General features: G+C 39.9%; 1 protein-coding gene across 1 annotated transcript in view; it reads left to right on the top strand.

Annotated features, from left to right (window-relative positions):
- The window catches only part of LOC121405605 (Golgi-specific brefeldin A-resistance guanine nucleotide exchange factor 1-like), a 51,684-nt gene that overhangs the window by 31,309 nt on the left and 5,565 nt on the right, over positions 1-14,810 (top strand). Inside the window, exons 18-31 of the mRNA XM_041596537.1 lie at positions 264-466; positions 3,212-3,335; positions 4,025-4,150; positions 5,509-5,591; positions 6,469-6,705; positions 7,261-7,360; positions 7,870-8,111; positions 8,624-8,741; positions 9,495-9,682; positions 9,884-10,037; positions 11,279-11,537; positions 12,107-12,246; positions 12,970-13,186; positions 14,211-14,407. Of these exons, the coding sequence (XP_041452471.1) occupies positions 264-466; positions 3,212-3,335; positions 4,025-4,150; positions 5,509-5,591; positions 6,469-6,705; positions 7,261-7,360; positions 7,870-8,111; positions 8,624-8,741; positions 9,495-9,682; positions 9,884-10,037; positions 11,279-11,537; positions 12,107-12,246; positions 12,970-13,186; positions 14,211-14,407 (2,388 nt within the window). The remainder of the gene's footprint in view (positions 1-263; positions 467-3,211; positions 3,336-4,024; positions 4,151-5,508; positions 5,592-6,468; positions 6,706-7,260; positions 7,361-7,869; positions 8,112-8,623; positions 8,742-9,494; positions 9,683-9,883; positions 10,038-11,278; positions 11,538-12,106; positions 12,247-12,969; positions 13,187-14,210; positions 14,408-14,810) is intronic.

Raw genomic sequence — 14,810 nt, 5'->3', positions numbered from 1 at the left:
TCAGATTCTTTTGGAGAAGACACCTGTTCAAGATCAATGTATATATGATAATTACATGTATGTGTTCATGACATGTTTTTTTTTATGAATTGACGAGCTTGAGGTGTAAATTTCCTTCTTACTCACTTGGTAGATGTTCTTCTTTTTTATCATTTCAACCTACATATGAGCTAAGAAGAATTTGTGCAAACAGAAATTGTGAGAACAACCCTTCATTTTTCAAAGTACTCCATCTCTTGATTGTTCTTTATTTGACCAATTAGCTCTTAAATGCGGGTACAGAACTCTTCAACCAGAAACCATCAAAGGGAATAGCGTTCCTCCAGGAGAACGGCCTCCTGCCGAACCCGTCGGATCCTCGGGCCATCGCAGCGTTCATCAAGGACAACCCCCATGTGGATAAGAAGCAAGTCGGCGACTACATCAGCAGCAAGAAGAATGCCAAAATCTTGGAGCCATACCTGGAGTAAGTATTGAAAAGGAGTGATGATGATGGTGGCGGTGGTGGTGATGATGGTGATGATGGTGGTGATGATGATGATTATGGTGATGATGATGGTGATGGTGGTGATGATGATGATGATGATGGTGATGATGATGGTGATGGTGATGATGATGGTGGTGATGATGATGATTATGGTGGTGATGATGGTGGTGATGATGATGATGGTGATGGTGATGGTGATGATGATGATGATGATGGTGATGATGATGATTATGGTGGTGATGATGGTGATGATGATGGTGATGATGGTGATGATGGTGATGATGATGGTGATGGTGATGATGATGGTGGTGATGATGATAATTATGGTGGTGATGATGGTGGTGATGATGATGATGATGGTGATGATGATGGTGATGATGGTGATGATGATGATGATGATGGTGATGATGATGATAATGGTGGTGATGATGGTGATGATGGTGATGATGATGGTGATGATGATGATGATGGTGGTGATGATGATGATGGTGGTGATGATGGTGGTGATGATGATGATGATGGTGATGATGATGGTGATGGTGATGATGATGATGGTGATGGTGATGATGGTGATGGTGATGATGATGATGATGATGGTGATGATGATGATGATGATGGTGATGATGATGATGGTGATGGTGATGATGATGATGATGGTGATGATGATGATGGTGGTGATGATGGTGGTGATGATGATGATGGTGATGGTGATGATGATGATGGTGGTGATGATGGTGGTGATGATGATGATGATGATGGTGATGATGATGGTGATGGTGATGATGGTGATGGTGATGATGATGGTGATGATGATGGTGATGATGATGATGGTGGTGATGATGGTGGTGATGATGATGATGGTGGTGATGATGGTGGTGATGATGATGGTGATGGTGGTGATGATGATGGTGATGATGCCGATGAAGATTGTAATGATTGTAAAGAAGATGATGATTACAATGAAGATGACAATGATGACGGTGGTGGTGAAGGACAGTTTTTGTCTCACCTGCATATCAGAGTGAAACTATAGGCGCCGCTTTTCCGACGGCGGCGGTGTCAACATCAAATCTTAACCTGAGGTTAAGTTTTTGAAATGACATAACTTAGAAAGTATAAGGACCTAGTTCATGAAACTTGGCCATAAGGTTAATCAAGTATTACTGAACATCCTATTAGAGTTTCATGTCACATGACCAAGGTCAAAGGTCATTTAGGGTCAATGAACTTAGACCATGTTGGAGGAATCAGCATCGAAATCTTAACCTGAGGTTAAGTTTTTGAAATGTCATCATAACTTAGAAAATATATGGACCTAGTTCATGAAACTTGGACATAAGGTTAATCAATTATCACTGAACATCCTGCGTGAGTTTTATGTCACATGACCAAGGTCAAAGGTCATTTAGGGTCAATGAACTTTGGCCGAATTGGGGGTATCTGTTGAATTCCCATCATAACTTTGAAAGTTTGTGGATCTGATTCATGAAACATGAACATAATAGTAATCAAGCATCACTGGACATTTTGTGCAAGTTTCAGGTCTCATGATTAAGGTCAAAGGTCATTTAGGGTCAATGAACTTTGGCCGATTTGGGGGTATCTGTTGAATTACCATCATAACTTTGAAAGTTTATTGGTCTAGTTCGTTCAACTTGGACATTAGAGTAATCAAGTATCACTGAAAATCCTGTGCGCATTTCAGGTCACATGACCAAGGTCAAAGGTCAATGAACTTTGGCCGAATTGGGTGTATCTGTTGAATTACCATCATAACTCTGAAAGTTTATGGATCTGATTCATGAATCTTGGACATAAGAGTAATCAAGTATCACTGAACATCCTGTGCGAGTTTCAAGTCACATGATCAAGGTCAAAGGTCATGTAAGGCCAATGAACTTTGGCCATGTTGGGTTTTTTTGTTGAATAACCATCATATCTCTGTAAGTTTATTGGTCTAGTTCATAAAAAGTGGACATAAGAGTAACCATGTATCACTGAACATCTAGTGCGAGTTAGAGTAGTTTTCAAAGTCAGCACTGCTGCTATATTGAACCGCGTGATGCAGGTGAGACGGCCAGAGGCATTCCACTTGTTGTAGGAGTGATGGTAGTTTTAGCCCTTTCCTCTAATACCAGTTGTCCTAAATCAGGAAGCATCCAACACCTCTGGTCAAGCCTTATTGACTTTCAATTTGCTTAAATTACTTTTATATTCATAAACTTTTTATTTGTAATCCCACTTCAACTGCATTTACAATCAGTGTTTCTAGTCAAATTATGGCGTAGTTGTTGGTGCTGCTGCTTATGGTAATGGTATTAGTGTTTTCATGACATTGAAAGGTTGGTACATGTACATTCAATATAATTGTTGATAATTAAAGAATGAAAGAGTATTCCATCAATATGTTGCGTAGTGTCTGAATATTTAAATCAACATCACTTATGGGGTGTTGCAAGAAACTTGCAATCAATTGCACGTCAATTTTAGGTCTCTAAATCAATCATACGTCTTGCAGTTGATTGCAAAGTGATTGATTGCTAATTTGCTCCGTGAAACAAGAAGTTTAATATGATTTGCTACTGCTAACGTTGATCAATCAGAATATTTGCAATTGATCGCAAATATTTTCTTGCAACACCCTCTTAATGTTTTCCCTTGTTCAGCAATTCTTATGTTTCTACCACCTCTATCGCAACTCATCTTTTATTTTCCCTTTTTCAGCTTGTTTGGTTTTGCCAACACAAGGGTTGACGAAGCCCTGAGGATGCTGTTGGAAGCATTCAGGTTACCAGGGGAAGCACCGGTCATTCAACATCTTCTTGAATGCTTTGCAGAGAAGTGGCATGTAAGTGTTGTAGCACATTGAATCCTAGGCACCTGAGGGTTATTTTTATGGTGTAGGGGTGGGGGGAGGGGGTTACCCAAGATGAGAATGCTCTTGTAAGCATTTACATGTAGGTAACTAGGGGAAGCACTGGTTATTGAACATCTAGAATGCCTTGCAGAGAATCGGCATACGAGTCTTATGTTGTCTCTAAGGCTGATTCAAAGTATTAAACTGATGTTCAAATGACCACCAGAAGCATCACTTGTTTGCAATTTCATCAAACAATTGACTTCATGGGGGGGGGGCTTTCCTGTCAAGTTGATGAAAATTTGCATTTCACATCTTCACATCCTGAAATTTTCAGTTGATGTTTACTCAGTTTGTTTACATTGGAGTAATCAACTGGATGATATTCTTCCAAAGCGAGAAAAAAAGTGTCGTCATTCTTGTATAGGCCAACATATAGTCCAAGAATAAGTCACAGACTCATTAATTCTCAGCACCTGTATGCCAATAAGTCCATTTCTAGACTTGAAGGAAAAGGAGATCGAATCAGTTAAAAATTGACTCATTGTGCATTGTGGGAAAATCAAATGTTCATTGATCTATCTCACTACTCCTTGGATCTGATTCAATCTCTCTGATGTGAACTATACAGTGTGTATCAAATTCCCATTCATATTGTTCCTCTCAATGATGTCTTTCAGACATGCAATGGCCATCCGTTTGCCAACCATGATGCTGCGTTCACACTTGCCTATGCTATTATCATGCTCAACGTGGACCAGCACAACGACAATGCCAAGAAACAGAACATTCCCATGACGATGGCTGTAAGTACTATACATCAGATAGTGTAGACCAGGGCCCTGTCTTACAAAGAGTTATGATTGATCCAATCAATTGTAAATCTATAGAAATCCATCAGTGTCATATAATTTTTTCTATACGAAATTTACTAAAAGTCCTTTGAACACAAAGGAGAACACACCAAATTGTCAAGAAAACAATGAATTTGTACATATGCATCATAGTTAGAAAACATTTTGAACAAACATGCATTTTAGATGTAGGTGTTGCTGGCTTTCCATAGTTGTGATTGATCAGATAAATTGCAACTTTTTGTAAGATGGGGCCCAATTCATAGTTATCCCATGACCCATATGACCTCTAATATTCACTAATATTTAGCACAATGGAGAAGGTCTTTTGCGCACTTAGATAAGGAACTTACAAAGTAAAAGAAGTGTCTCATGAAGAGTTTTTACTTCCCATTTGAAAAGTGGATAACTTTATTACACCTCATGGAATATAACGTGACTAAACAATAGACTGCTTCCATAGGACTTTCCAATTTATGATGCACCTTTCAGTCATGAGCATCTGGATATAAGCTATTCTATTTGGTTCCACAACATTTTCTCCGGCGACAATTGCCCCTTTCAAAATTCCACTCACTAATCGAATGACCAACTGTAACCCTGGATTTAACACTATACCCTACCCAAAACCTTACATAAAACCTTGCAACCCTAACCCTAAATCTTAGATGAAATTAAGACCGGTTGGGTGTTTCACAAAGATTTAAGTATGACTTAGAGTCGCACTTAAATGTCTAGTTGCGCGCAGTATAAAAGGCATGACAGCATTGGTCAGAGCATGCCAAGATGACGCGCACTACTGCGTATTGATCAATAAGATTGCGCGTTGCATATCATGTACGCGTCGACATTTAAGTGCGACCTAAGTCATACTTAAATCTTTGTGAAACACCCCCCAGATCAATTGTCTCCAGAGCAAATGTTGTGTCGCCATTCTATTCACGCGCTTTTTCTAGTCAATGAGCTTCTGTGTTTTGAATCCAGTCTGCATAAACTGCTGTGTCAGGCCATCCTTTATAAGTTTCATGTCAGTGGATTTAGATTTTGTACAAACGTGTTTTTTCTGCACAGTCTTAGATTGTATCTCCAAACAGGCTTAAACATTTCTTGGTATATTTTATGAATTTTATTTCATTTAGGTTTATCTCAACTAACTTTCTTACTGTTTGTCTGAATAGATATAAACTCTTACCTCTCTGTTTCTTTGATTTTCTTTTTAAATAAGTTTTCATTGAGGTTGGACTCATTTCACGCTTTCAGCTTACATGAACAGATATCTAATCCCAGCTTTACTTTTGTCCCTTCACCAGCATTTCAAGAAGAATTTAGTCAAAGTGAATGGAGGCCAAGACTTTGATCAGGACATGCTGGGAGAAGTCTTCAATGCTATCAAGTTAGTGAGAAAATATTTGTCGCTCGTGTCTTGTACTATGTTGAAAAAGCGTTGAGGCATTGTGTTTAGAAAAAAGATACTTCTGTAAGTTAGTTATTTATAATTCCAAATATAAAATAACAATACAGTCTTTCCTTTTTCAATACAGTCTTTCCTTTATCAGTTACTATAGACCAAGTAGGTTTTTGCACTTATCCACTTCTGGCTATCTTGTTATTCCAAAAGTTTCAAAAACTTGGGGGGGGGGGGGAATATCATTTGCTTATATGTGCCCCACTTTGTGGGAGAGCCTTCCTGAAGACAAAAAATATGCACCTCTGTCGAGACTTTTGAAAATCTTCTGAAAACTCTTTTATTAGCTCTCTATGTGTCTTGAGCACTCTACAGAGTGGATTTTGCACTTTACAAGTCACATTATTATTATCAGTAGTAAAATGATATTTGTAAAGCATTTGTATTATTTATGATTATAACAATATGTTACATTTATCCCATACTTGATACAAGTGTTTTAAGTGCTGTCTGTTATCACCACGGCTTTTGCTAAGCTGTAAATAAAGCCTAAAACTGTCAACTTTGTTTGTTGAAAGTACAATGATTATCCTGACATAGGCTGACCACCCGCAATTCAATTTTGCCTAAGTCAATGGTATTCACAAAGCCTCTGTCTTTGTTATGTTAGGTTGTGTAAATAAACTTTTTATCAGTCTTTTGAATCTTGACAGTTTTGCAGCAGCATGAGCACTTTCTAATCCTTGTTTAGAACGGAGCTGTCTTATCAGCTAGCTGCGGTAGTTTCTAATGTAGCATGGTCAGAAGCCTGGCAGTGAATTCCATCACATTTCATTTTCTAAACTGCGTTTACCTTCTCTCTTAGAAATGAAGAGATCGTCATGCCTGCGGAACAGAGCGGTCTTGTCAAGGAGAATTACCTCTGGAAGGTTCTACTGAAGCGAGGCCAGAAACCTGGCAGTGAATTCCTTCACATAGATGACGGTCAACTTGACAAGGATCTCTTCCTTTTAGCCTGGGGACCTACCGTTGCGGCTCTCTCCTTCGTCTTTGATAAGAGCCTGGATGACTCGATTACGCAGAAGGCTCTTGCTGGATTTAGGTAATAATTCTTTTATAAAACGAAGTATTATGTTCTGTGTATTATATCCAATTCTGTGCGAACAGGAATGTCTAAAGCCTTGTTTCATGAATAAACGCACTAATGAGACCAATGACCTAGCAAATTAAAATTTATTCAGGATTCTTATTTATAAACCCTCCCCCCTCCATGGCAGACTACTAATGCAAGTCAGATAAAAAAAAATCAGAAGTACTGATGTATTTGTTCTTATTGTATTGTGACTGAAACAGTGATGGCCTGGTGATTGAGTTGCTGACCAGCAGTCAGTCAACAAGTTCAAATCCCACTGGTTCTAAGATTTTCATGATATATGTTTTCAGTTTGAATGTGCAATCTTATAATACTGGCTGCAAGTCAGAAATTGTATCTTCAGTACAACTAGAATGTCACTGCCTTTGATGGATCTTCTTTAAATGAAATTATTGGCCTTAATATCTATCGATTGTTATGAAAATGAAGTATAATGCAGGACTGAGCATATCAATGTGTCTTAATTGATCACTATTTTATTTTGATTTGTATTGCCCTCTGCAGAAAATGTGCAATGATTTCCGCCCACTACGGCCTCACCGATGTCTTTGATAACCTGGTCATATCCCTCTGCAAGTTTACCACACTCCTGAATTCACTGGAGGTAAGAAACTGTTCTCTCTGCTTGTATTTTGTATAGTTACCTTCTGTCTTTCACGACAATAGTTAAATAAATTAGAGATAGATTCTACACCTACTTCATATACTTTTCGTCTGGTCTCCTCCCACATACAACCAGTGTTTTTTTTCCATTTCTCATATTGTCTAATTTCCAGTTGGGGTTATACAATTTTGTCTAATAATCTACTGGGTCTAACACCTTATTCTGTATGGTTAGATAAACTGTTTCTGAACAAATTCCCCATTGCAACAAGTTGATTTTAATTCGTCAAGAAAAACAGACAAAACAGACATTGTGATGCACTTGACCCTGGAGGAGCAAATGTATACTGGCAGGAAGAAATTCCTCAAAAAGCTGTGATCACTATAATGGTTAGCCTGTCTCAGAGAGCTCAGCCAGGAAAAATCATGCCTTGAGCACCTATCGAGATGGAAATGTTTGGAATATAAACCCTATTTCATCATTATTTCTTTTATTTTTTTGCCTCATAGACGCCCGAGTCCACAGCCATAGCATTCGGGGCCAACAGAAAAGCTCAGGTTGCAGCCAAGAATGTCTTCAGCCTGGCCCACCGGCATGGGGACATCCTGGCCGAAGGATGGAAGAACCTCCTGGATTGCATGCTCCAGCTGTTCCGTGCCAAACTCCTGCCCAGTGAGATGGTGGAGGTGATGGATTTTGTCGATCCGTCCGGGAGGGTGTCGCTGATCAGGGAGGAGATGCCTACTGTTAAGTAAGTTAACCCTTTGTCTACATGTACCTATCTCTGTAAAGAGCCAATGGGAAACATAGAATGAAAGAATTCAACAGGTTGAGACAAATGTCTGGTTGTGAGGGGGGAATGGGGATATCTTCAAGTAGTTGGAGGTTTTACTAGAACTGGTTGGTTCCTGAACAAAGCGTATGGGAATGATATATTCAGTATTCAACAGGTTATGATAAATTTTGTCTGCGTGTGAACTGGTGAATATTTTTCTGGTTGTTCAGATCAAGTGAAAATATCTCAAAGTAGGGATTTGTTTGTTCTGTACTCCTATTTAACACTTGATTCAGTTGTACCACATAGACAAACCACAGAAGATCGAGAAGCATCTGTTTATCTTTGGTGTCATCATCACCGTCATCTTCATCTCCATCATCACCACCACCACCATCCCTCATCATCATCACCACCATCCCTCATCTATATCACCATCGTCGTCGTCATTAATCTGATGGTTGTTTCTTTTTCTTTTTCTCTTGCAGGTCCGATATGTCTCTCCTGGGTTCCTTCTACTCCTACTTCTCAACAGATTCATCCGTCCCCAAGGGTCCAACCCCTGAAGATCAAGAAGCAATACAAGAAGCCAGTAACTGTGTTGAGGTAAATACATCATCATTCTCAAACCAATCTTAATTCATTTCATGAACTGCCCAAATGATCATTTGTGAGCATTAAGAATTGAATAAGAGAAAACAGAGACAGATAATTTCAGGAAAGTCCCACTTATACATTTTCTTACGTCATTTCCTGAACTGCCCAAGTTATCATTTGAGAGCATTACAATTTTCATAAGGAGTAGAAAACAGACAAATGATTTGAAGAGGGTCTAGAAATATAGCGGGTTTGACTTGCATATTTTGGGGGGAATTGCCCCCTCTGTGATTATATGTGTTTGTATATTGCGTATCATGTGTGTGATTGTCATCCCGAGCACATAATGAATAAGAGTAAGCAAGTTCCTTCCTCTGGAATCCCTGCAGAGCTTGTCAAAGCCTTGATCTTTGCTTTTCAAGGTCCAGAGTCTGTCGATCGATCCTTAGTAGGATTGTCAGCCTGACAACCTGATGACTGAGATAAAGTTCCTTCGTCTGGAAATCCTCCAGGAGCTTGTCAAAGCTTCGATCTTTGCTTCCCAAGTTCCAGATGCTGTTGATCCTTGTAGGCTTTTTTGTAAACCTCCGTGATTATATTCTGGATCCTTTGTAGGAGTGTCATCGAGAACACCAATTTCCTTCATCTACATCCCTCCAGGAGCTTGTCAAAGCCTTGGTCTTTTCCTCTCAAAGTCCAGAAGCAGTTGATCCTTGGTAGAGTTTTCTAAACCTCTGTAACTGTATTCTGTATCCTATGTAGGATTGTCATCCAGAACACCTGATAACAGAGAGCAAGTTCCTTCGTCTGGAATCGCTCCAGGAGCTTGTCAAAGCCTTGGTCTTTGCTTCCCAAGGTCCAGAGGCTGTGGATGCCCTAGGCCTGGTCTTTGACGAGGAGGCAGCAATCTTCAATCTGGAACTTCTTCTCAGGGTCATTTTGGAAAACAGGTGAGTACCTAATTGCAAATTACACACAAAATAGGCTTGATGGGGCTTGTGTACAATCAATAACTTCCATGTTTAACTTGATTTTATATACCCAATTACGTGATCAGATGCATATTGCTACTTTGAAGATTTTTTTGGTAGGGCAATAGATATCTTTGCTCACATGTATATCCTCCCTGATCTCTTTCTCCCTTTGAACAGAGATCGAGTGAGTGCTTTCTGGACGACCGTAAGGGATCATTTCTACACCATAGTGGTGACTGTCTCAACCCCTAGCTACCTGGTGGAGCGTGCCATAGTTGGTCTCCTGCGACTAGCCATACGGCTCCTGAGGAGGGAGGAATTCTCTGGGCAGGTGAGATGGGATTAGCGATAAAAGCTCTATGATGATTACTATCATTATTTGTTTGGCATTACCTGTGCCTGGGAGGCAAAAAGCGAACTGAATCACTATGACCCGCAGGTCTCTCCTCCGAAAATAACTGATTGGGGGGAATGCAGGTGGACCACTACATTGGGGTTTCCCCCTACTCTTATACTAATAGTGCAGTGGGTTCTAAACATGCAAAGGTGGTGACTCTCCTCTCCACGGGGGCTCCATTTAACGTCCTATCCGAGGGACGGAGTGTTTTCCATTGTAAGATAGCCTGCATCTATAAAACATGGGAGAGACGTTTACATACAACGTACTGGCTTCAGTCATCCACCAAGTGGACTCGAACCCACGATCTTTGGTTCGACGGGCAGACACGTTACCGACTGAGCCAACACCGCTCTTGATGTTTCCAAGAGAATGACACGATAGTAACCTAGAGACGAACATAAGGATATGAACATTGCATTTTAATAACGGAACATGTTTCAAGGTCCACACCTGTTTCTGGTTATGGTAACTCCCGTAGGAACTCGGCAGGACAGCTTTTGCTGGTAGACGCCAAGCTGGTATATAACCAATTACCTATGAAACATTTTACGTCTAGGTTAATCGGTCATAGTGGCTGATGTTATAGATGACAGATATCACTCTCTGGCCTTTTTAATATAGTGGAAACAATGGCAGAGTGGGGATTCAAACTCACAACATTGCGATTATGAGTCCAATGCTCTAGCCACCGGACCATACAACTTCATCATCAACCTCAAATCATAGAAGAGAGTAACTGATATTTATACATTTGGGATATCAAGGTAATTTCAAGAATGTAGGTACAAGAATACAATGGTATGTGAAACCGGATGAATTTAAAAAGGAGTGAAAGTAAAGAAATGGGTTGATTAAACAGAAAGCATTATTTGATAATTGTACAACTGATGATTGAGTTGAGGCTTTCTCAATACGATGAAGAGCCCTTTTATTTTTAGCTGAAAGTCTGTTTGGGCAGTATCGAGAATTTTGAAATAATGAGTGTTGGGTTCTGATAGGCATTGGGTGATGATTGTAATGTTTTCAAACATGGGGGTTTTAACCTTCCCCAGGTGCCCCATTATGATGTTGAAATACTTTGATGGTTATTTCATTGGATTCTGTTCAAACTCATTTTGAGGTCTTTACCACAACTAGTATTTATCTTTAAGTTTATTTTATTTTTTTATCAGGTTCTTACTTCGTTACGGATGCTCCTCATGATGAAGCAACCTGTCATCTTCGCCAACTGCCGCCAGATCGCCTACGGACTCTTCGACCTTCTCAGGACCAACGCTGCAAACATCCACTCCTCACAGGACTGGTTCACCCTCTTCACACTACTGGAGTGTGTCGGGGCTGGTGCGGCACCGCGCGCCGTCGTGCAGACCGGTCCCATGATGGAGGATAGCGGGTCGGGAGAGATCGATCAGAGGTCAATAGGGGAACCAGGTAATATTGATTCTTTAATTTACAAGCAGGTACATTCTGGGCATCTTTCCTGATTTGGACCTACTATGAGTCGGATGATCTCTGTAAATGAAACAAGTTTTACCAGTTAGTTTATGCAAAATATGTTAAGAAATATCCTCTTTCCTGACATTCAAGGTCCCATAGATTGAACAGAGGCAAAGTTTTGTATGAAGGTTGTGTTATACCCTTGTTTTGGGGGGAGGCATTGGAGGCTTAGAAAGAAAATTGAAAAACAAGAGTATTTTTTTTCTTTCCGTATTCATGAAAATTTTATATCAGAAGAGCAACTTGTACATGAAAGTTCATTTTACCTACTTTGAAGTATTCCAAGGTTTTTCAGAGTCACTTGTATGTGTATAGCTGTCAAGGTGCAACTTTGCCATGGAATAGAAACAGCTGCAAATATTCAGCAGCAATTGAAAGGGGGGGGGGGGAATTTTTGCAGAGAGTTTGTTTAAAAGTACTCAGATGATCATCTAAGAAAGTTTTTACTTATGAATGCATCAAGACCATAGGATGAGATATTGTTTTGTACTCTTGTTTTATAGATGCCCAATCGGACAGTGAGCTGTCGGCCAGCCAAGAGACCCTTGCCTCTGACCATGGTTACACATCGGACAGTGAACTCTATCGCAAGTCAAGACGAAGTGGCAGTGAATCTGAGGGTAGTACGAGTAGCTGGCTTGTCGTAAGTTCACATCGTACATTTATCCCGCAACAATCGCTTAATTTGTGAAGCATGTAAAGTGCATAATGAAATAGCTCTTTTCAATGAAACTTGTATCAACTGACAGTTATGTAACAGACTGAGTCCAGTGCCTCTGAGCCATTAAAACCAAGAATTTCACTGACATTTTCAGAGCTGACTAGTCTTCTATGTACTCCAATACATTAAATGGCTAGAATTTATTTTTTTCAAAAGTTTTACTTCAAATTATATTTTTCTTTCATGAGGACTTAAAACAATATACTACACAGGTTATATTAAGATTTCTGCCCCAGAGGAATGGGTACTAAGGAGAAAACCACAAATCCTAGATTATTAATTAAGTACATGACCTATGGGAAAGCTGTCCTTATCAGTTGCCAATATGAAATCTACAGTCTTAGAGATCTCAATTTCAAAGCAGCCATAACTTTCTTATTCTCCGATTTCTTTCAAACTTTCACAATTCTGTTTTATATATTTTTCTCCTTTTCAACCCAATATTTCACTCCCTCTAACTGCAATCCTTTGTCTTACTGAGGCCAGGTGAGTCTTCATCAAATATTTAAAATGACAGTGAGGGATGGAGTCTTTGCCATTATATTCCTTTGACTTTTAAGAAGAATGTGTGTCCACTTCTAAACATCTCTTCAGCCTCTGCCAGAATAATCTTTTGAAAACCTGTCCACTTCTCCCTTTATCCAGGTCAAGAACTCTGGCGAAGACTCGTCCAGCAAGCCGCTGGTCAACCAGTTCCAGATTGCCCTGGAGATGGACATCTGTCATCACGACACCAAGTCTCTGACCAAGTGCTGCGAATCCCTGGCCTTCTTGGTCCGGGATGCTGCCCATGTCACTCCGGCCAACTTCGAGTCCTGCGTCCATGCCATCAGGATGTTCGTGGAGGCTACGGTCAATGGAGGTGAGGACACACCCACCGTGTTGTTAACCCATTGACTGCTGGATTCTGTCAATCTTATGGCTTTGTACAGTGATCACACAGTGTCAGAAGGCAATAGATTAACACTTTTGGGGTTGATGTTTTTGTCATGAAAGGAGGGTAGGGAGACCTTTGAGAAATGTGATGCGCAAGTAGTGAATGATCTATCTCCTGCAAGAAAGCACTCTTTAAAGAGAAATTCCAGTAGTTGCAGTAAACACTGATTTCATGAGAAAGTCTGTAAAACAAGGCTTAATTGTCAGTATATCATCGAGGATCTAGATCTGGTACAGTTACATTAACTGAACTTTGTGAAATCTTGAAATCTACGCTGAAAAATGTTCACACCGAAGATCCCCAACACAGATAAGCGCACGTGGGACAATGTATAATTATTGCTTAGGGCGTCGGACCCGACGCCCTACCCGATTCCTGTGCTTATTTGCTGATTTCTCAGCAGTCACACAATTTCTTCCAGAATCCTTTGGCACGTGCGTTTTATTTATACAAACAGACACTTTGGTGGTCATTTCATTGGATTCTGTACGAATTCATTTTGATATCGTTACCAAAACTAGCATTTACCTTTAAGTATTCTCAAACCAGTCTTTCTCTGCAGATCAGGTTGGAGAAATTAAGAGGTCTGCAGGTAAACTGAAATAAACATGAATTGATTCTATATACTTATGAAGATTACTGAACTAGTGAAAATGAATTCTGGTCCTGCTTTCAATGTAGACTTTCTTCTCCTTTGTTAGTGCCTACACTGCCTAAACTTTTCGTTTCTGTAGTTAGATCTTTATTTGACATGGTAACAATTCTATGTAATAGAATAATTTTGACCCAAATGAGGAAGAATTGATTGGATCACCAGAGCCCTGTAATTTCAAAGATATAATCCAATGCATATCTAAATCCATGTCGAACCATGCACTGAAAGTTACAATCAAATGTAAATATCAATTATATCTCTCTGTGTTACCCCCCCCCCTCCTTGGCCTCCTAGGCAAGCTGAGACACGAGCACAGAAAGCACCCCAAAGAGCGGAAGACCGGCAAGAGCCACAGGAGCAGTACTAGGGTGAAAGGCCGTGACATGTCAAAGACGAGGTCAGTCCCGGATAAGATGTCCCAGATGACGGGAGAAGGAGACGAGGGCGAGGATGATGGCCCTCCCGGTGGTTATCAAGCACTCTCAATCCAGGTTAGTAGTGGCTTTGATAGTCAGTAAGGGTATATTTGAATTCATTAAATCACTAACGATAATCCAATTTTAGATTCATTCAATTGACAACGATAATCCAATTTTAGTCATGGTGATGTTCAAGATGTCCCTGAAGACAAGAGACAGTATGTCAATACTAGTAGCATCTTAGCCTGAACGTTTTTTGCTTTTTTCCTTAGATTGGCAACAAAAATCTCATTTATGTGATAAAGGTTACTAGAAAATTAATCCACAGATTTATATAGCTGTAGTGAGGTCTGAATTAATGAGCTTCACCTCAAGTTGGCAACAGTTCAATCTTCTTCTGCCCATGCACACTTTGAAGAACGAGAAGTCCATCTGTCTTTGAAGATTACTTGTCATGCTGCAAACTTTACAGATT

This window comes from Lytechinus variegatus, chromosome 18 (genome assembly GCF_018143015.1).
Source record: "Lytechinus variegatus isolate NC3 chromosome 18, Lvar_3.0, whole genome shotgun sequence".
Lineage (NCBI taxonomy): Eukaryota > Metazoa > Echinodermata > Echinoidea > Temnopleuroida > Toxopneustidae > Lytechinus > Lytechinus variegatus.
Note: the sequence above shows the minus strand (reverse complement) of the source record. Positions and strands in the feature narration are given on the sequence as shown.